At 35.1% G+C, this 23,734-nt stretch overlaps 2 protein-coding genes across 2 annotated transcripts in view; one reads left to right on the forward strand and one right to left on the reverse strand.

The window, feature by feature from the left end:
* Positions 1 to 7,041: 7,041 nt before the first annotated feature.
* LOC136985836 (pyridoxal phosphate phosphatase PHOSPHO2-like) lies at positions 7,042 to 11,085 on the reverse strand. Its single transcript, XM_067283205.1, has 2 exons — positions 10,962 to 11,085; positions 7,042 to 7,861 (listed from the first exon to the last, which is right to left on the reverse strand). Exon 2 carries the CDS (start codon positions 7,859 to 7,861, stop codon positions 7,145 to 7,147), a length of 717 nt encoding a protein of 238 aa, XP_067139306.1. The 5' UTR covers positions 10,962 to 11,085; the 3' UTR covers positions 7,042 to 7,144.
* Positions 11,086 to 12,172: 1,087 nt separating this feature from the next.
* Positions 12,173 to 23,734, forward strand: part of LOC136985819 (D-3-phosphoglycerate dehydrogenase-like) — a 34,984-nt gene continuing 23,422 nt past the window's right edge. The window contains exons 1-3 of the mRNA XM_067283180.1: positions 12,173 to 12,486; positions 22,197 to 22,348; positions 23,106 to 23,171. Coding sequence (XP_067139281.1) covers positions 12,352 to 12,486; positions 22,197 to 22,348; positions 23,106 to 23,171 — 353 coding nt within the window. The 5' untranslated portion in view covers positions 12,173 to 12,351. The remainder of the gene's footprint in view (positions 12,487 to 22,196; positions 22,349 to 23,105; positions 23,172 to 23,734) is intronic.

The raw sequence follows: 23,734 nt of genomic DNA on the forward strand, positions 1-23,734 counted from the left end.
TTTTATAACATGGGTAACGTGACCATTTATTTTTTGACTCAAAACGGGACATTAGGTTTATTTAGGTTAATTAACAGGTAGTCAATAAAAAAACCACTTTTTTAAAGTTATTTATTCAGAAAAAGTCAGTTAGCTTAAAAGTTACGAATTAAAAATATATATATACCCGAAACGTTTAGTTATATTTATATTTATCAGAGGAACAAATTTGCTTTAATATAGCTGGTGATGATTTTAAGTAAGAATGAAACTCTTGGCGCGTTTTTTTTTATATTCACCTTAATTATCAACATCGCCTTTAGAACTGAAATTTGTAACTGGGTCTTCTCAGATGGCCACAATTTGTTCATCATAGAAAATACTCTTTCTACTGGAGCATTTGTAGCAGGCAAACATAAAATATATTCAATTAAAATAGAAAAGTTTTCATGCTGAAGATTGTTGGCTCGAAAGTGTTTGAATACTTCCACCCAACGAGTTTCCGTGGAAACATTTAGATTATTCCATTCGGTTACTTTATCCGATGTAATGTAGTTACAAATTAACGAAAATTCGTCAAAAACTTCTGCATCTTTATTACAGTCAATATATTCCTTTTCAATTAATACATCCAGAGATTTTTGAACGTCTTCCCATGCGGGGACCTTTTTTAAATCTGCCCAATAAAATACCTCCATTTCTTTGGTAAGAAAGCAAGTCCACTGCTCCAGATATTCACGGCTTGTTTGATAAAATTCTGTAGCCGCCCTTTTCACAAACTCTTCATCTATGTCAGTAACATTATCTTTCGATTTCACTATTAATTGACGGACCATAAATGGAAGAAACTGATTGGTCTGTTTCTGAGTCAAATTGTCTTTTAGTTGATTGATTTCTTTTGCAGCTTCAATTGCCGATACAGTCTGACCTTCCAGTTTCAATACAGCTTGATGAAAACTTGCTGACAGAGCGTGTAAAAAATAAAGCCACAATTCGGATGTGGGATCTTCAAAAAAGTTTTTTAGTAACAGGGGACATTTTTCAATACTCAAAAAGTAGTTTTTTAATGGCTGATACATTTTTAAAACCCTTTCCAAGGCAGGCATAAGAGCAAGCCATCTAGTTTTGCTATAGCCGAGCATTTGTTGATATTTCGTTTCAGTTTCGACGCAAAACTCCTTTAGAGCTTCAACTCGAATCGTGTAAATATAAAAAAATGAATATATCTTCACAATAATACTTTCGTAATCTAAGGGTAGCCTGTCTGCAGCAGATTTTATTGCATTGTGAATTACATGGGCTCCACATCCAATACCTATCAATGGCTTTTTCAGTGATGATTGCAATTTCGTTAACACATTGTTAGTTCCTCGCCTAGCCGCACCTCCGAAATTGACGTTGGCATTGTCTCTCGCAAAATGCCACGACTTTTGCTGTCAAATTATTATCTGTCAACACTTGGTTTAAATAATCAACAATGATGTCAGAAGTCTCACCTGGTTGGTCTTGGAGATCTAAAATTTTTACTTGCACACCTACGTAAGGTTGAAAAAAGCGCACTAGAATAGGGTATATTTTCTTGTTACCGTGGTTTGAAGTGTCGTTTAGTATTGTAATACAATTGGACTTATCAAGATTATCTTTTAATTCTTTCATTGCTGTAGGCGTCAAAACATTTACTACAATAGCTTCTGATTTCGTACGCGCGCATGTAAATTTGGGATCAAAACATGATTGAATTAATTTCGACGCACAATCATTAGAGCGAAAACTGTGGTTTTCTTGTATCGTGTGATAAGCCCAGACGCCTTCTGCCGCGGCGATATCCAAATCCTTTAAAGTTGGTGCGTCCGATTTCTTGAAAAAGGTTAACATCGAAGAACTCGAAGCGGCGGTACCATCGGCATTTTTATGTTTTTCAGACTTTAAATGCTGTTCAATATCACTGGCACCACCATGGGAAACGCTAAATTCTGTACGACACTTTTCACATCTGACATCTGAGGGAGTATTTATTTGCTTGATAAACGGATATTTTGCTTGTAAGTTAACATTGAACGTACACTTGCGTTTCGGCATTTTAACTTATGATTCCAAAACAAAAGAAGTTTAAGTTATTTACTATGTACACGAGCATCAAACAAAAACAAAACAAATATCGAGAAGTTGGTGAACGAAAAATCTGCCAAACAATTTGTCAACAAAGCGCGAGCGATGACGTCTTCGCCACTCTTGACTATCGTCGCATCAACCGACGACGCGGTTTGCTCTCGCACACCAATCGCGTCCGGCCGGCTCGACTACTCAAATTTTCACGCGGTTTCAGAAAACGGGACAATTTTGCGTCCCAGAGTTCATTTCGGGGACACCGGGACTCGTAACTCTAAAAAGGGACAGTCTCGTTCAAAACGGGACGTCTGGTCACGTTAAACATGGGCCAGAATAAATTTTACGTTTTTTTCCGCGCCGTAGTAGTTAATTGACGCCTTCTTGTGACTCGTAATTTTTTTAGTCTGCAAATATGAAATAAATAAATAAAAAGTTAATTACTACATTTATTTTTTTTATCGTTTTCGAAAATTACAAAGAATTGGAAAAATACCTAATTAATAGTTATTTTTCCAATTTAATAATCTATTAAAGATCTCGCGGGCCGGATAGAAACTTTTCGCCAGCCGTAGCTGGCCCGCGGGTTGCCCGCCGTTGATCTAGTCTGCTCATGATTCACATAATCGGGTGAGGGTGGTCGAATATCTAGCAGGCGGCTAACAGCCCACAACCGCTCCGGGATATAAAGTCGCGTACTCTTTACGCGTGTGTCGCTTCTACCAGCTAAACCGTGACGTTGGTGCTCTGTAAAGCGCATGCGCCAATGCCTATAATCTGGCTGCTTGAAAGTTGACAGGCAGTCGGCTAACAGCTCAGAACCGGTCCGGGTTATAACGTTGGACTCCGTACGCGTGTGTCGCTTCTACCAGCTAAACCGGGTGAGGTTGGTGCTCTGTAAACCGCATGTGCTAATGCCTATATAATCTGGCTGATTGGAGACTGACCCGGTTTCGACATTCCTTCCGCCACCGAATTATTCGAATATACAATAGCAATCTTATCGTTTTTTTTTCACATGTAGTATAGAAATTTGTAAAAGATACATAATGCAGTTATAATAAAATATTAATTTTAATTAATTCAAAGTACGTTAAACTTCTTTCTAATATGAAAATTTATATTTTATAAAATACAAGGGAAGGTCATTGGAAGGTGGAATCGGCGCTTCCATCGCTTCCAATGACGGCACGCCACTGTAGAAAAGGTTGTCCACTATAAACTAGATTTATAACTTAACCGATAGGAATTTACTGGCACGTTTTTATGATAGTTCTGTATAGTTGACAGGAGTTTTAAAAAAAATCCATTAAAATATTTGATATATTTATTCTGCGTTTATTCTGCTCTACCATCTTATATTACTTACGGATTTCAATGTTAAACCGGTGATATTACGATTTAGTATGCCCCATCTGTAAGGGAATACAGAAAAAACGTGTACAATTCTAGTAGTGTTAAAAAATTAACTGTTACTTTTACAACTAAATTTAATGAATGAGACGTACAGTACAATGGTACAAAAAACCTCTAGAATTTATTTTCCTTAAATTTACGATTTATGTATCGGTTGTCATAAAAATTTCTTTCCACTTCTTTCCCAAGACTACAGATATTCAAGTAGAAAGTAACCGGTTTCGACTTATTTCTAGACTTATTTTAAGAAGTAGTTAAATAATTAAGCGATTAGAGAATTAGAAACATAAATAAAACCCTGATGAAAGAGCCGAAGTTTTACTTAAACAGAAGCTTAACCGAACCAATCTCTTGCCGAGTACAGTGGGGTCTGATCTCTTCATAATATTAGATGTAATAAAGACAGAAATTTTTCCAGTTCAATGAGAGTGACCGAAAAGTTGTAAATTTTGGAAATTTCCGTGGACACTTGGTCCTAAAACGAATTAGTTAGAAAACGAACGACGGACAATCTGTTAAATTTAACACATTTAGATTTTTACAGCTATGGTGAGAAACGTTTAAAATCTACAACAGCCCTGTCGCGTCCTTTGACGTATACTAGTGATGCCACAAAAGAGGCATTTGACATTGACCGGTATCGGCATCCTCGGGATTTGGCAACCTGAGTGCATGCACGAGCCGCACACCTACCAGGACGTCTCTGTTTCCATTCATTAGCCACTCGTAGGGAGCTATTTCACTAAGTGGATTGTTTTAAGATTTAAAAAGTAAAAAATATTTTGTTATTTTTATGTACGTTTCTTCACAAAGTTATATTTAATTATAAGTTTCTTTAAAAGTATATTCGTACAATTGAAGAACTTTTTGTACTAGGTATGTATATTCATCACACATTTTGTTTTACCAAGTAAGTTTTTCTGATAATTTTAATTTTAGCCCTTATATCGTGGCTAGTGATTCAAAAATTTATTTTAAAAAAGTTTTGGTTCAAGACAATATAATGAAAAAGAAAACATTATTAAAAGGGAAAGACCAATGCCTAAATTAAATATAAATATGTCGACAAAAAAATTTCGACATTTTGACGATAAAATTTATGACGAATGACGATTCTTTCGTAAAATTGAAGCAATTTGGAAATCAACGCGGAATAGAATTTAACATTGGTAGACAATATAAAATAAATATTGAAAATTATAACGAGATAATTACGATTAATAGATATATCTAAATTAATAGACGTTATATGTTTTTTCTCAAAGCAAGAATTGGCATTTAGAGGGCATAGGGAATTTATTGAATCTAATAACGGAGGTAATTATATTGAACTTTCTTATTTATTAAGTACGTCAGATAATCTATTAAAAATACATTTAAAGAAGTGTACGGTTTTTACTAGCTTATTGAACGAATACAAACGGGCCCTGACGCGCAATTAATTGATTGCCCCTGTAAGTCGGCTTCTTACAGAAACACAGCTTCCCTATCATCAAATGTCACGGCACGCCACTGTAACATAGCTTTCTTAAGAAAAAAATAAACTTAAAACATTATCATACTTTAAACCTAGCAGCTTGTGAAAAAATCCATTTACGAGTTGTGTCTGTTATGAGATTTTATTTAAAAAACAACTTTATATTTTTAATTATTATCGAATGGCAAAAGCCTTAAATTTGAGGATAGTGATAAATTTTATAAAAAAATTGTAAATGTTAATAACGAATAAAATCATTAAATCTGACCTCTCTCGAGATACAAAACATATACCGCTCTATTTGTACTCTCAACCTTTAACTACCAAAATTCAATAGCATCAAATGCTCTTTATACACAAGTTACCATGCCAAATTTCGTTTCTAATAGACGCCAACACACACACATACACGTAATATTTTTTCCTTTTTTTTTTGAGTTCAGATCTCAAAACGTAGAGATTTGCAAAAAAAACCTCTGAGGGTCAAATTTGACATTGTTATGTATATGTTACTGTCAAAACCCATTTTTAGTTAGAACGCGTTTTAACTTGTTGAAACTAGTTTATACTGGATGTCTTTGTTAAAACCCGTTTTGTCTAGTTAAAACTAGAATTTACTGCTAGTCAAAAATGAATTTGAGTTAAAACTAGTTTTAACAAAGACGTCCAGTATAAACTAGTTTCAACTAGTTAAAACGCGTTCTAACTAAAAACGGGTTTTGACTGTAACATATATATAGCAGGCGAGAAAGTAAAGTAAAGAATGTTTAGAAATGCATTTAACTTATCGCAACAGAATATTTTGTATGGTTTAGAAACGTTTAAATAAAGGGTTAAAGAAAGAAATATCTTTTTTTTTTTTTTTTTTAATTTTGAAAGTAAATAACAAAACTAAGTAGGATCATTTTGACTCGCAACATCTCAGTTAAGGGTTAAAACTCTTCCTCTCCTTTGCACACTTTGATATCGTTTATTATAAATTTTGGCTGTTTTAATCTGCTCTCAAATTACGATAATAAATTTTCTGGTAAGAACTCTTGGTGTTTTAATCATATCGGAATTATTAGTCGTTTAACTGTAAGGGTATAACTGTTATAAAAATAGAAGTATATCATACCTTTTGTATTAGGGTCTAATAATTAATTGAAAGATTTTAAGTTCCCAAAAAATTATGAGCTATAGATTAAATGATTTTGCATGGTAAACTTCCGATTATTCAAGTGCTAAAAGGAAAACATCTTTTAATTAGGTAAATTATGTATATGATAAACGTAGTGCGATAAGATGTAAAGTATGAGCTACAGATAACACAATTTTCTGTGGTACAAGGATCAAATTAAATCCCAACTTATACTTTTAAACGTTTAAACTTTCGGCATTTAAAATTAATTTCGTGGGTAAATACTTACTTTTTAACGGAGTTATTATGCATTATCTACCATTAAAAATTATCTCCGAAAATAAATAAATAACTTACATGAAATCCATATCGGATAACATATATTTAAAAATCATCGCATGAATTTAAAAAAAAAGTAAATTATTATTCATCTGTAAAAAATAATTCCTAGGCATCTGTATAAAGCTATTAAGGCACGTTTGGGATATGTGGAAGGCTTGATTTTTTTTCCACTCAACTTTGAAGCTTAAGAAATTCATATTTCCCAGCCTTTAACTCTAGCGCCTGGGCAAAATTATATAAAAATATTTTTATGAAATTCTTTGAGATATTTTTTGTGTTATTAAACATAATATTCACCGAAATCAGACCCAAAGATCTTTGTGCGGAAGAAGTGGGAGAGAGTATTTTAAAAATAATTAAATGACCCCCATTTTACGAGTAATCATTCATATTTACAAATTTCATGTAAATATTAAAGATAATGGTAACATTAAGGATTAAAATATATAAAGAATGCACGGAAAATCCAGCGACAATGATGCTAGTTTTTTAAAATCCATTTAGTAGCTCGATTTCTATATTACTGGTCGCAACGTTTCTAGTTTAACAGAATTTAGCTACATCCTTTACAAAAAGTAACGTTTTTGAAAAGTTCAGACAATTATTTTCCAAAAAATAATTTAATTATAATTTAAGTACAACGGTGTTTAATGTGTCTCAACTGTCCATACCATAACAATTCGATTAAGGTCTCGTTGTAATAACTAAGAGGTTGCTGGACAAAGCACATTTAATATGTCGAATCCGGTTTCCCAGGGATGAACGGAAGAAACGATTTTTTCCTCTTTCAATTTCTTCCACAAAGAGTAACCTATCCGTGGGAAAGCACAGTCGTTCCGAGAAAGACATAAGAGAGGACAAAAGTCGTTTTGTCCGTCTCCCACGTAGGATATTCTGGAAAAGCTAATGTCTTCCTGTTTTCTTTTTGCCACATATGATTGGAGAATGGAACCCTTGCACAGGTTCTTCGAACTCTTATCGCACCAATCCTGCAAATGGTATTCTTTTAAATGAAGGCAACCTTCCGAATCGAAATAAGCCGGGTTCGTAAACACCTCGTCGACGACGAAATCCAATTCGGCATTTTTTAAGATGTAATTAATGAAAACAGTGTTGGAGTCCGATATTACAATTATTTCGAATCTTTTGGTGGCGTGTAAATTAGTTAATAACTCCTTCATACCTGTTACCAACGAGATTTTGTCCAAGCATCCGAAGAAATCCGCGGGTCGAATGTTATTCTGATAAAGATACAGAAAGACTGTTTTCATGTAGAGAGTCCAACCATCCGGTTTGTATAATTCTTTTATGCGTGGCGGTAGTCGACCTTCGGGAGCTAATCTGATCACAAACACGTCGCTATTTTCATTTATTATCGTATGATCGAAATCCAAAACCAATAATTCTTTCTCGTTCGTCATCTGTAAATACAAACAGGAGACGTTTACCAGACTGCCAACTCATCTCATCAAATCGAATTCTACGTCACTCCAAATTCTGCTAAACTTTAACCTACGATCCAAATTCAGGAAATCCTTGTTAATTCGAACTCCGGTAGTTCGAAATTCGAAGTGAAGATTCTGAGATATGTGTATATAAACTCGTTCGTTTAGATCAGCGGTTCCCAACGTTTTTTTGAGCACGGACCATTTTGATTTCATTGTTGTTAGCAGGGACCACAAGGTTTAAAAAAAAATAAACTGTGTCAATCTAAAAATAAACTTTAATCAAAACTTTAACATAAGTAATCGTTAAACTCAAGAGTAACATGCTTTAACAGTACTATTATAATAGAAAACATAACATTTTTAGTAAAAATTAAATTCAGTTTGTATCAATGTGGGAATAATAATTTAAAATAAATGAAAGTTTTAAATCTTTCGCGAACCATATTTTAGCTCTTGCGGACCACTGGTTGGGAACCACTGGTTTAGATCGAAGGCCTCCATGCTGCAAGAACAACTCTAATCTGGCTTTACTTTTACAGTAATGCCCTATTCACACTGTACATTTTAAGCGGGATTAAGATTTAAGCAGAATTAAGTTAAGTCGCATTGTCGAAAACAAGATTAACTACTCGTTCACACTAGGTAATTAAAGCGAATTATTCGCTTAGCCCTCAAGTGGGTGTACTCAATATTGCATTTTAAATAAAATCAAACTTTTGCTTATTTTTCGTAAATCATCATAAATTAATTTATATTTAGTAATTTAAATTATAAATAACTTATTTAAAGAGCATAAGATGTAAGTTAGGAATTATTAACATTTATTATCAGTGATGTCGTTGTCGTTGGCAGCACGATTCTCTCAATGTTTATATCACTTTAGCGATAGAACTGTGATAAGAATGGATTTTTGACAGAAATTTATATATATATTTTTTTTTTCGTAAACAAGAAATTTATATTATCATTTAAACTTCTTGTACCGAAGCAGCATATGCATACTAACAGAGAAGAGTATCGTTTGTTCGAACATTTGTACCTGTACATCAGCTTCCGCCATTATTTTTGAACTTGTGGCGGATCTCGTGGAAAGCTTGAAGCGACTTAACCTTCTTTGAGAAAGCGATTTAAGCTGAGCCGGTTGTTGGTAGTTAACCCGGTTTAAAATTAAGTCAGTTCCGTTCATACTTCATACCTTAAGCTGGCTTAAAATGTACAGTGTGAATAGGGTATTACACATTTTCGGCAGTCACCTTACCCACGGACTACTTTTTTCCCCTATCGCATAAAATACGGCTGGGGTTCGGGATTGTAAGATTGGGCTACAAGTAACAGACTGAGATAATTGTAGGGCTCAAGGCTACATTTGGGCTATTTTAAAAATAATTTTGGCTATATTTCGAGAAATTCTGCTTTACTCTTTATAAACCTATCTGGCAACCTGTGAGATTTTCACCGGACATGCGCGGTTTACCTGCAGTTTATTTATATGATTATTATTATTAATTAACGAAAATAGCGTTCTGTATACATACCCGTATTCCGTTTGCTTAATGAATTAACTCAGTTACGTAACATTTTGGCATATTGTACAGATAGGCCTATATGTACTGTACAATCGCGGATAATTCGAAACTCGATATTTAGAAGTCGCGATTATTTTTTCCCTTGAATTTCGAACTAACGAGAATTTCCTGTAATACTTTCGCCAGATACGCTTTCAAATCTTTCTGCCCCGTGGGCATTAAAATGGCCTCTTAGCAAGCCCATTATGGGTTCAGTCAGACCCACAATGGGGTGGCCGGGTGGTGAGGGACGGGGCCCGACATATCCAAGTGAACCACCACATGAAAAGTTCCTGGGGCTTTTTCGACCGTCCGAATTCGATCCCGGGTCCCCAGGGCGGTCGGCTGCCATAATGACCGCGGCCATCCGGCTATCAATATTTTCTCGATTAAACCTCACAGGGTTTATTTTTAAAACAAACAGTTCTTATATCTGCGATTTATTTGAAAACCTGGGGTTTTTCGAGGTCTATATCTCGCGAAGGCTCGCTCGTACAGCCATGGTTCATTAGACTTTTTTTTTTCCTATCAGTATGCTCTACAGCAGTGATTCTCAAAGTGGGGGTCGTGAAAAATATTTGGGGGGTCGCTGAAAAAGTGATTCTAGATCAATTTTTTTCAAATATTTTATAAATTTACTATGGATTCATGTTTAGAAATAATAGAAATAAAAACTATATAAAATAATTTTTACTTAAATAAATTGCACATATAAATAATAAAAAGAATATAAATATTTAAATACGAGCTTAACCCCCTCCCTCCGGGATGTTTTTCGACACATACTCATTCTTCGAGGGTCCTTTGAAATTTTTAAGTGCAGATCGGGGATCGCGGTCCAAAAAGTTTGAGAAACACTACTCTACAGCTCTGTTAAAGTCCCCCAACCGCGTCATTCGATCATTGAATTGTACCGATAAGCTCTCCACTTTTGAACTCAATCACGATTTTCTCACCCTCAATATTTGTAATTTTACAAGGTAGAATTTTAAACTTACCTGTCACTCTAAACAACATTAACCCATACAATGCAAACTCAACATGATGCATTTCCACGCTTTTCAACCTGAGACTTATTTTAACAGTATCTTTATTCTCTGGGTTTAATAGAAAAACTACGGTAAATGTATAATCAGATGATCAAGAATAAAATCACACATCAGATTAGTGTCTCGAATAATCAAATGGTAAAAGTAGCGTAACTTCAAAAGTTCTAACCAATTTCGTCTCTACATTACTCTAAAACTCTTGTTTGTCCGCTAGACGGCTACCGATAGTTCGTGTCGATCGCCATATTTTGCTTTCGAAAGCATGCAATCGTTTCCCGAAGGATATTTGATTATTTTTATAATCTCAAATTCATATTCACATTATTTATACTCTAATAGACATAACTGGCGTTTATCAATAGTCGCCTGCATTATACATGACTTAATATTTACGAAAATGTAACCTGGGCCTTAAATAACGTTTACCGTTATGTTAAGTATAAATTATTGTATACTTACGTTAATTAAATTATTATTCTTTGGTTAAAAAACTTCTCAATGATCTTGATTATATAAACAAAGATTTGAATGCCTGCACGGAAGACGCAAATGTCGAGATTACTTCACTTAGAATTAAGTGTTGCCACATTTTACGCTCCATACATTTTCCATAATTTAAACAAACATTTATTAGACGTATAATTTTTTTTTATATGGTCGGAGATTATTTTTTTCTAGAATTTGCTGAAAAAATATTAACCGAACCGGTTTTCGTTCTAACATTTTTAAAATAAATGTCTGAGAAGGACTGATCAAATCTGTGACGTGCCGCTAGCAGCCGCCCGCTAGATCCGTATACGGGATTATTTTTTATTTTTTTAACTACGTTATTTTTTTATAACGTAGTTGATTAATGTTTAATAGCATTAATATTGGGAGAAGCGAAAAATAAGTTATATACAATATACTGTTTAATTCTAATTTTATTCATACGTACGCACATTTTAAATTCTTTTCGAATCCCTTTTTTTTTTTATTTTTGTCTTTTACTAGCGAGGTTGAGGCCGAAACTTTAAACGCGAAAACCTGTACATCGGACGTTCTTTTTTTTTTTTTTTTTAAACTCTTTCCGCCCTGTGGGCACTAAGAAGGCCTCTTTTAGCAATCCTATTATGCGTTTGGCCGGGCCCACAATGGGGCTGCCGGGTAGTGAGGGACAAGGGCCGACATATCCGGTCAGACCACCCCGAAAATTTCCGGGGATCTTTCGACCCGTTCTGGATCTCCAGAGAGGTAGGCTGCTATAATAACCGCTCGCCATCCGGCCGTTCTCAAATCCCCGTTGGCATGTTCTTGTCACCCGCTATAAATATTCGAGATGACGCGCGTCTTTTCACTATAATATTTCTTATTTATACGATACAACGCAATTTTTATTGGTGGAATCTGCCTAAGGTCCACGAATATTAAAAACAAAAACACGAAATTCGTTTCCGCAGAATCCTGCGCGGAGAAAGTCGCGCCACTCGCCGGACAATTTTCGAAACTGTCGCGCCGAAAATTGAACGGCAGACGGCGGCTATAGGATCGATCTATTCGATCGGTTAACGGAGAAAAAAAGGGTGAACGGGTTTTCTCCGCGAAACGGCGACTGGAACCTTTCTAAGGGTTCGGCCGTTTATTATACGTGGAAAAAAAATTAATTAAAATTTTTCTCGCGTGGAGGAATGCGGTAGAACGCGTTGGCCGGTCGATCCGCCGCCGTCCGTCCGGAGGACGGCGCTGATGACGTAGTCATTCGCTTATCCGTCCGAGTGAACTTCGAACGCGATAAATATCTTATTATCCGTCCTTCTCGTCCCTTTCGATCGCCGCTGCAACTCACGAGAAACAGGAGTCATATCCTAAAATGTCCTTCACCATAGGAAACGTATTAATCTCCGAGTCGGTGGATCCCACCTGCGCCAAAATATTGCAGGATAACGGAATCAAAACCGATACCAAAATAGGATTGTCGCGGGATCAGCTGATAGCGGAATTAAAGGTAATCCGGATTATTACGTAACGATTACGCCCGCATGGAACTTTTCCTTTCTGGATCTTTAACCAAGGCCGATAGTTAGCCAGGCGTCGCTTCACCGCTTACATTTTACTTAAGTATTGTAGAATATTTGTCGGCCTTGTGTTTATCAACGTGGCGTTACGGGTTCTCGAATTACGCGTAGAAACGTGCCCATTAAAAAATATTAAGCTGGTTTAATGAGATTGGGCAACGCAACACATGGCCGATCTGCAAAGGTGAATGTTTCCTGGGAGAACTTTCTGTGGGAAACGCCTCCTATTTATTTTAAGTTGTTAGAAACGAGGAAAACCGGAAGTTTCACATGAGCAGTCTGTTGGTCCAGCACAAACCTGGTGCCCAACTACCTGTATTATTTGTGCAGCCATTTGCAGGTGCAGTTTAAGTGAACGTGACGATAATTAAGATTTTTTTGAGAGAAAATGTTGTTGATAGAAACTGTTCCGTAAAGTGAGGCCCTGACAATCTTTGTCTAATAAGGATCTGTGGGGAAAAAAAAGCTAGATCCTGTCTCTAGGAAACTGTCATTGAGAGCTTGAAAGTGGAAAAAAGGTTCTGCTTTACCCCTAGGCAGAGCAGAACCCTCTTGCCACATTTTTGTTTTTTTAACAAATGGAATAAGTAGAATGTTTCTTTATTAATAAAAAATAGTCTTAAAGATTTTTTTTTGTTAATAAAAGATAACATTAATTTATAGAGGTAGTTTTTCCCCCTAAGTTTTCTCTGGGTCCAAGGAAATACTAAGCTTCTTATTCTTAATTATAGATCTATAAATAACTGGAGAGGCAATAGAAGAAAAATTTCTATTGACGGTTTGGAATCCAATTGAGCATTTTATCATACTGTGCTGAGAATGTTAGCAACCAAACGAAAAGGACCTGAATATTATTCCTTTATGTTTTTCATACTTAAAAATATTTTGGCTGCTTGGCCAAATTAAAATGTATTTTATACTTTGAACGTTTAAGTAATTTTGATATAGACCTGTACAGCAAAGAAAACGGCTTTAAAAATAAAATTTAAAAAGTGCATTTGTTTTGAAGTTTAAAATGTTACCAATTTTGTCTCCCTATGCTTTCTTGAAATGCACATAGGAAATTAAAGAGAGAGTATTTTTAAAAGTACTTATTAAGGACTCATTATATATGTAGCCTTTCTTTTAATTGTTGATTACAGAGCATTAATAATAATAATTATTATTATTAATTCTCTGTAATCAGGAATTAATTTATTATTATTATTATTATGTTGGGTTAGTGGGTTATACTTAGTTGATACTGGTTGCTTTGTACTATGCTGGACCAGAACCAAGGCATGGCAACCAAAAACAAGACAAAAATTAGTGTGTCAGTGTGTATGTCTGTATTCAGGAATTTCCTAACAATGTGGTATGTATTCAATATAGTGGCCTTCTGTAGTGTGATGTATGTATTTCTATTTAATTGTAATGTTCCCAGGCTTTTGTGTAGTGTGTGGTATCACACCTGTAGAGGAGAGAACAACAGGTACAATAAGCACTTTATCCATCCTCCACAGATGCCTTATTCCCTGGACAAGTTCTGTGTACTTACTAATTTTTTCAGTGCAAGCGTTTTGTATATTGTGTGTTTGGAATGGATATGTCTATAATGTATGATTTTATTGTGTTTGTCAATGAGTGTGATGTCTGGTCTGTTGTGGTAAATTGTTTTATCTGTGATTTTGGCTCTGTCGTAGTACATTTTGTGTGTGTTGTTTTCCAAAACTGTCTGTGGAATGTATTTGTACTATGGTTCGTGGATATCTACTAATTTGTGTTTCTTTGCAAGCTCTTGATGTATTATATTTGCTACTTGATTATGTCTGTAAATAATCAGTCTGTGCCAAGAGCTTGCAACCAGAAGTGATGTGTTGTATAGTTTCTGGCATGATGTGACATTTTCTGCATGTGTCATTTGGGAGTGTTGTATCTCTGAGTATGTTTTCTGTAGTATTTATGACCTGATCCTGTATGGCAATCATGAATCCTTCCATCTCCTCAAAGAGGCATCCCTGAGCTAACCAGCTGTTTGACGCAGTTTTCTCAAATTATTATAATTATTGGAATGGCTTAAAAATATTTTAATATTCCCTATTCTCTACTACATTTTTTTTTTTTTTTCATTGACAATGGTGTATTAACCCCACTTCTGTTTTTAACAATCTGAAACAAATAATAATAAAATAATAATTGGTTAGCTTAAAAACCAGAATTTTTAAGATATGTCTCAATCTTTTACTACTGTAAGTGTTTTAAGAGGAAGGAAAGTATGTCATAGGCTTAATTTTTTTTGTTTTTGTGAATTTATTGAAAAGTCAATATATAGATTAGATTAGGTAGATACAGATATAGATATCAATGCCATGAGTAGGGAACACAAAAGTTGGATTTATCAATAAACAGTTCCTACTATATTTCAAAAGATGAATAGGATTAAATATATATGTTGTTATCTCTATCTGACAAACTCTCAGTTACTTGGTTGATACTGAAGGTATTCTAAGATGTTTATAAATATTACTTATAGATCTTTGTTGCAAAATGTTATAACTTGTTTAATCAGTCTGTTTTCTTTGGAGGGTGCCAACCCTCCAAAGAAAAAGGAAAACAAAGACTAGAAAATTTTCCAAAAATCTTTTCTGAATTAAAATTTAGTTTTTTTATTTATATTGTGTCATGTTTTCTATTTTTGTGCTACTTATGAATTAGCAGTCACATAAGGTGGGAATTATATTGAATTTGCATTAAAATTTTTTTTTTGTTCAACTCAGCTCTCCCAAAATAAAATTGTGATTGCCCCACTGAATCTGTATTATTAAGCATTAAAATAAATACGGGTCATATAAACCCAACACAGTAAACATAACACACAGAAATAACAAAAATAAAAGATAATGGATTCTCTTTTTTGTGTTGAAACTGTGCCCTTTGTAGATTTTTTTTAAACAAGTATATTGGATATTAAAAGTAAAACTTGTATAGCAGGTTATTTAAAACATCAAAAAGTTTACAAAATTTTAAAAATTAAGAAAACACTTATAAACAAAAGAAAAGTTAAGTAAATATTTGAACATTAGTAGTCAATAGATATAGCTTTTATATGGACTTTCTAGTATTTTAAAATTGCAGAACAACTTTACTGTTATATCACACAAATTTTTCATCTTTTATATTCCATCTTGACATTATTCACTGCTATACTTTACATTCTGCTATTTCCCAATTACTTAAATTTTCCCATTATTTCCTATCCTTCCCTCAAAAGAATTAACAGAAGACTTAAGTTATTTTACTTGTAGACCTCTGAGGCAGCCTGAATGTGTGTTGATAGTTTGTCAAATGCTCATCTGTTTACAAATGCATAAAAATGAAATTAATGACAATATATATATATATATATTGCATATTGCGATAAAATTAAACTGTTTATTGCATATATATATATATGCAATAAACAGTTTAATTTTATCGATTTATATGTTATTATCAGCTATTCTTCAAATTATATTCAGTTTAAACAAAATTAACTCAGAATGCAATTCTTTGACAAATATACACAAAATGTTTGTTCTTCCCCACACAATATGGCAACTACCAGACTGCGCACGCATGTATTAGCTTCAGTGGTTAACTAGTCTTTGTCCATCCACTTAATTATAGCACCATGTTCTCGATGGCCCTGGTCAGAATGTCTTAACTACAGTTAAAGCCAAAAGAAAAATAATTAAATTCAAAAATGAACTGATGTTCTATTTTTTATTCATTTACTTTATGCCAGGTAGGAGGTTTCAAAGCAGTAAAATAGATGAATAAAGATTTTTTGGCATGATATAAATGGTCTCCAGTTGGATGGCCATTTGTTATGGTATCTAACTATGGAAGGAAATCTACTCTGACACATTTATGGCAGGAAAAGAGGGAGTCCAATTCTTTGTTACTGAGTCTGAAGACTTAATCACCAGAACAAAAGAAAGATGAGCTCTATCAATGTTACATTGATACTGCTTCTACTCTTGGCTGTTGAGGACTTTTGAAGAAATTGCCCAGCATCTTTTTCAACTTAATAACTTGTCTTCTAATTGATTTAATTCTTGTTTGAATTACATCTTTGTTGTCTGTAAATCTTGCTCAAATGAAGTTATTTTTGGAAGTAGATGTTGACAATAATCTTCATTTTGTAATTACTGATACTATTATAAAACAGAAAATGTGAAAAGCAGAGTATGTAATTTAGATTTTGAGGAAAAAATAGTCTAGAAAAACTTGGATTGCTAGACCTGAATACAAAGAACATTTTGACTGGATTGAATATGATTTTGGAAACAGATTTACTGGAAAATATTTTTTGATATGCTCATTCAAACTGTTGAGAGTCAAGTACATTGTATACTCGACTTTCAGCCAGCAAAAGGTATGCCTCCTGTTGTTTGTCTGTCAACCAGTAGATTGTTGTTTATGCTGCTATGTGGAAGTGTTCACAGCTGAATATTTGCTGTCCCAATGCATATGTTGCTCCGCTCGCACTTTCCGTGCGATGAGCGGTCTGAGGACACTGAAGAACAGCGGCGGCTTCGTAGCGATGCGGAGTTGCCCGTTCTTGAGGCCGTGTCGACAGAGCTGGTAACTGACTCTGAGGTTGCCCATACCATCGGTAACCTAAGGAAGAGAAAGGCACCCGGCGATGACGGAATCACGGCCGAGATGGTACAAGTTCTGCAACATGAACATCCTAACCTGCTCCGTGCTCTGTAACAGAAGTGTCTGCTCCTGGGTCATTTCCCAGTACAGTGGAAGCGGGCGCGACTTGTGTTCATTCGCAAGGGAAGGCGCCCGAAGAACGAACCAAAATCGTATAGGCCTATAAGCCTATTACCAGTCCTAGGGAAGGTTCATGATAGAATCCTTAGTGACAGGGTGTACTACCACCTTAAGTGGAAAGGGCTGTTGTACCCACAACAATATGGGTTCCGGCCGGACTTGTCTACCTGCAGGGCATTACATCGGGCGGTTAATCTGGTCTACCAGAACCGCCAGCAGGGCCTTCACACGTCGCTCGTTTCGATGGACATTGTGGGGGCTTTCGACAATGTCTGGTGGCCATCCATCGTGGGTGAACTGTGGAAGGCGAACCTGCCGACCAACCTTTTATCGCTTTCCAGGAGTTTCCTGAGTGACCGCACGGTAGTTTATCACACACCCAGTATGAGTTTCGAGAAGGTACTGGAGAGGGGCTGTCCCAAGGATCCTGTATCAGACCATTACTCTGGAACGTTCTAGCGGACACGGTGCTGCGGCAAGTCCTACCGGACGAAGTCCAGCTGCAGGCTTATGCTGACAATCTGTTGTTAGTAGTTGCTGGTCACAGTCGTAAAGAGATGGAGACCCGTGGCAACGAAGCTATAGAACAACTCGTTCGCTGGGGAGAGCTGCATAAGCTATCCTTCAGCCCTGAGAAATCGGAGGCCCTGACAGTGGCCCAGACTGGTGTGTTGGCTCGCCGACCAATATACCGGATTCGGGGCAACCCCATCCGAAGGGTGAGCGAGCTTAAAGTACCTCGGTGTAATCATCGACCAGACACTATGTTGGACGCCACATCTGAGGAGTGTTCGAGAAAGAACAAACCTCACGATAGCGGCACTATCGAGACTAGCTAGGCAGGACTACGGCCTTAGCGGGCACACGCTTCGATCCATCTATAAGATGAGTGTAGAGCACATTGTCTGCTACGCCTGTGGTATTTGGTGGAAAGATTCTGCCAACGTCAATCAGAGCAGGACACTGCTCACGATTCAGAGACCCGCTGCCCTGCGGATCACCAGAGCATACAGAACTGTGTCTTGGTCTTGGCCGGGCTGCTCCCATTGCCGCTGGTCATCAGCCAAGAGGCGGCCTTCTACAGGACAACTGTGGAGGGCATAGAGGCAAAGCATTGTAATTAGATGTACCCAGCCAGACCAAGACGTTTGGCAGACGTTTTGAAAGTCCATCCGGCCTACAGGATCGGACTAGACTGGGATGTCAGTGAACCGACAGGAATCGGTGTTGAAATATACATCGATGGCTCTAAAGACAGCAGCTTAGTAGGTGCCGCGTTTTGTGTCTATTCCGATGGGGTACATGTGTACTCTCAGTCAGTCAGATTGAATGAGGAGGCGTTTGTGTTTCAGGCAGAACTGGTGGCTCTGGCGGGGGCGTCCCAGTGGATCTTACTACATCCGGGTCCAGAGCCTGTCACGGTTTACTCTGACAGCCAATCGTCGCTTCAGGCATTCAGCGATGGGTACCATAGAGACGAACTGGTACGAGAGATCAGAGGTAGGGTACTGAGGGCGAGGCACGAGCGACACGTTGCCCTGAGGTGGGTCCGAGGCCACATCGGGATCCCGGGCAACGAACGTGCCGACCAACTGGCCAAGGCGGGGGCTAGGGGCCCATTTGTAACGAGGATGGTGGAACCCTCGGCAACATACATAAAAGGTACTCTACTGCAGCGATCAATGATGAGTTGGCAAGAGAGCTGGACTCTAAGTATGGTGGGTAGGTTGACCCACACCTTCGTGCCTGATGTTGGCCTTACCCCAGTGAGTTGTTGTAGGTTGCTTACGCAGATACTGACCGGACACGGGAGGTTTCCCCACTTCAAGTCCATTCTTGGACAAGGAGATGGTTGCTGCTCCTGTGGGTGTCCTCGCGGCGACGCGAGACACTACGTACTTGACTGTCCTCTTACAGAGGATTTCCGCCGAGGGGCCAGCCAAGTCGACTGGTCCAAGCCGCCTGAACAAGTACTTCAAACGCTAGCAGCAAGTAAAGGAAACTTATTGAAACTAAAGGATTTGATGGTTAAAGTCTCAGATCTATTTGATCTATGAGCCCAATGGACGCATTGAGCAGGGTGCCTCCTTCTTGTAGGGAGGGGTACCCTATGTAGTGCTTGGATTTATCCTAAATTGGCTGTGCAAACCCATAAGTGCGGCGTAGGCCGCATAATTACACATACGACAGAGCAAATTTCTAAATGCGGTGTAAACTGCACAAACATAAAAGTTATGCCAAGTTAGTGAGTTGGGGCTAAGAGGACAGATGGCAGCCCAGGAGATGTCTTCGACACCCCAACTAAAAAGAAAAGAGTCAGTGACTACCTTTGGGTAAGAGACCAAGGCCCATGATTAAGGCATAGTCTCTAGAACCCTGTAGTGCCTTGTGGCGGAGCAGGGGAAAAGAGTTTCCTTATGAGGCATATGTTGCTAAATGAGCTACTCGTCTACTTTTTACACTTCTGTTGAGCAATAGATTCTTCCAACTGCACTCCTATTGTGGGAATCTGAGACAGTGGAAGTTTCTACTAGAGTGGTATATTATTGCATTATTATTTTTTGGATGTGTCTGGCTTAACCAGAATGGAAATAAAGAAAACTTTGGATCAGAATATCTTGCCATATGTTGTTTGAGGACTTGAGTCATTTCAATCTTTTGGTCATACAAACCAAATGTGCTGCTAAGTAGTAACAAAAAAATGTTAATACACCCCTGTTCTGTAACTCTGGTTATCTTGAGAATAAAATTCTCAAGATAACCAGAGTTACAGAAAAAAGCTTTATTTCAAATCATTTGTAGTTTTAAGTCGAGTTACTGAAAACAACAAAACAAATAAATTGGGTGCTGTCACATTGTTTGGAAAGATGTTAGTATGGCTGTTGGCCATATAATTGTATAGTTAAATTAATATTTTTATTTTATTTTAGATTTTCTTTGTCCCTTTGTCTTTACTATTTGAGGAATTCCTTCTTTAATCCCTTTTTTCCCTCGGGTGGGATTGCCATTTTGGGAAAGTAACGTCCTGAAACAAAAGAAGTAAGGAGACCAAAGGGATTAGCAAGCACGGGAGAAGGGGTTGGAAGGCAAATTTTGGCGAGAGAGGTTGATCTGAAGTGAGTTCCGAGTTGCAAACAAAAAGATTGGAGGCTAGACATTCTTGTGGATGAAATCAATGTTCCCGTGTTAAAGAATAAAAAGTGAGAAGTTGAGAAGATAAAAATCCCAGAGATGCATAATAAGCTGAAGCAGAGGATAAGCTTAAGATGGTAGAACTTGGACAATTAACGAAAAGCCTCAACCTATCCAAGACCATGTGGCAAGCATTCCTGGTTATTTCCATCTTCCTCTTGTTCTGTTCCTAATTATCTATCTATCTTTTCTTCTTATAGTTTGTAAGTAGGTTAAGTCTTATATCTAAGTCTCCTCACGTACAACTTTGTCGCGACTCAAATACCTGATTTTTATCCATTCGAGAAGTCCAATTATTGTATGTGTAAAAGAACCTTATATCGCCTGTAGGTTGGGATCTATGTAACAAGAACCAGTTCGACAAGCAAAATAAAATCAATCTGTATTATACATGTATAATTGATTGGTATTTTGTGTTTTCTGTTCGCGGAATGACATATCAACTTGCTACGAACTTCACTTTAGTTTTGTCAAACAGTATCATAACATATATGCTTCTATTATCTGTAGATGTAAAGCTTGTACAGAAGTGAGGGCAATCACTTTGAGCATCTCTCATAAATTAAATTTTTTTTAAAGTGTTAGTTAACTAAATGTAGTCTGTTTCTAAACTAATAATGAATTATGGTGATTTATACTAGTTAATGTTGAAATAATAAATTGATATGAAATAAAGACTATTCTCTGTAGCACTGATAACTTTGAAAACCAGATAGGAATATATTAAAATTTTTTACTATAAATTGAATAATTGATCAATAAAGTTTCATCCATCACTTTTGAATCATCCTATATTTATGGATTATATATATATTGTTTTATGTCAAAAGCATGGTAAAGTAAGAAATTCATTTTATATCAATATTTCATTGAAAAATGAATTAAATCTCTTTTTCTGTCACCTGTTTGAAAATATTTAAGATTTGAAAAATTTTATATGAAAAATTGAATAATATTCTCAAAGAAATTAAAATATTCCTGATCTGATGTTTTGAAGTTTATTGAAATATTAATAAGCATCGGACAAGCTGTTTATTAATATCTGTTCGACAAGTGTAAGATAAATTGATCCAAAATAACTTTTTTTCAGAAACTCCTAGGGCATATTGTCTGCTTTTCACATACTGTCAAATGGAACCAGTATTTTATCCTTCATATTAAGGTGACCAGATTTTAACATTGGTGAACAGCGTTAAAATCTGGTCACCTTAATATATAAGGAATGCTATTTGCCTAAATTAGACCAATATCATCTTGTAGATATGAATATTGAAAAAATGTAACATTGCAAACTTATTATGAATTCAATAACAATATTTTAATTATAAATTAACAAATATAAATTTGATAAACAGTACTTACATTTAAATCAAGAGAGATGATAATACTTTTAATATGACCAATGAAATTAAAGTATGCAAAAACCATTAAAATTAGTTTATAAATTGTACAAAATGTAATTATATAATGTATTTTAAAATGAATAAAATATATTTAGAAATACCTGCATGTAATTAATAATTTTATTAATGTTTCAATCATAACTTTTGAATTATTTATATCTGCTGTTTCTTTTACAGTTTATTAAGTATTTCTCAAACATAAAATTGCATTATTAAATTTATATATTGTAAATTATTTACAGAATTATGATGGTTTAGTTGTTCGTTCTGCCACAAAAGTAACTGCTGAAGTGATCGAAGGCACCGACCGATTGAAAGTTGTTGGAAGAGCTGGAACTGGAGTTGATAATATTGACTGTAATGCAGCTACCAGAAATGGGGTTTTAGTGATTAAGTAAGTTAATTTTAATAATTCCATAAATAAAATAAATTGAGAAAAACAAAATAATATAATAATTTAAAAATTAAATGTACTTTTAAAGTAGTAATTTTATTTTATATGATTTGAGTAAACAAATTCTTATGATTAGAATAATATTGACACAAATAAGGAGTAAAATTACCTTAAAAAAAGAAATGAAATTACAATAATTAGAGATTCAGAAAATTAAAGAAGATTGGAAAGGAAAAGTATATAGATATGTCTGCTTTTATTTCTTTAACTAATCACTGTTTACACAACTACAAGTATGTCCAATATTCAATCTATTAAAATATTGTAATAATTCTCCTTCACAAACTATCAAGAGTTATCTAAATTTTTAAGATATATATTTTTTTCAGTTATGTTTTGCTTTGTCAGAATGATACAATCAAGAAAAACTTTTCTATAAAATAACAAGTTTGATTAATTAACACAAAATTAGATGATTCATTTGAATTACATTATATATATTGACATCTCAAAGCCTGATGTTTTAATAATAAGCCAAATAATTAAATTAGCTCAATTTAAAATATGGAAATCGTTTGGTGAATTACATTAAATTAAAAAGTAAGATTAAAAATGGATTAACAAGATTTAATCTTACTTTTTATTAAATATTTTGTCTATTATGCAATATGTATTAAATTAAAATTTTTTTAAAAAATAATATATTAAAAAATTATACATTTATTATAATATTTTTTCTTTGATATTTATTTAATAGTGCTCCTGGAGGAAATGCTATAAGTGCTGCTGAATTAACTTGTGCAATGATAATTACATTATCTAGGTGAGTTGCACAAAATTAATGATGTAAGAACACTTTTTAGTTCATATTTACATTCTCTTGACCTTGCCTTGGTGATAATTATCTGATGTTTTGATAACTCCAAGAAATTTTTCCATATTTATTTAATACGTAATTAACTAGGTTTTATTTGCTTAAATCTCAGTTTAGCTCCATTCCACATAACAAATATTTTTAATATTTATTGAACTTCATTTGTAAAAGATAATATTCATTGTAAAATATTCTACAAATGGATAAAACTAGAAAACTGCCTTTTAGTGTTATTTTGTTTGGACAATAAATAAAACATAATAATTCTCATTATGTTTTACATATTGCCTGATGATGATAAATTTATTTTACTGAAAGTTCATGCAATTTATTAGTTATATTGTATTTTTCTTTATTATCCAAACATTAAAGTAATATTAAAAAACATCTTTCTTGCTTTATCTATTGAAATTTTGGTGCACTCATTCTTTTCCTCTTATACAAATATAACATTTTAAAGTCTTCTGCATATCTAACCACAACTGTTGGAACACAACACCAGTGAACTGTTG

This window comes from Centruroides vittatus, unplaced genomic scaffold (genome assembly GCF_030686945.1).
Source record: "Centruroides vittatus isolate TY-2023 unplaced genomic scaffold, ASM3068694v2 contig_979, whole genome shotgun sequence".
Lineage (NCBI taxonomy): Eukaryota > Metazoa > Arthropoda > Arachnida > Scorpiones > Buthidae > Centruroides > Centruroides vittatus.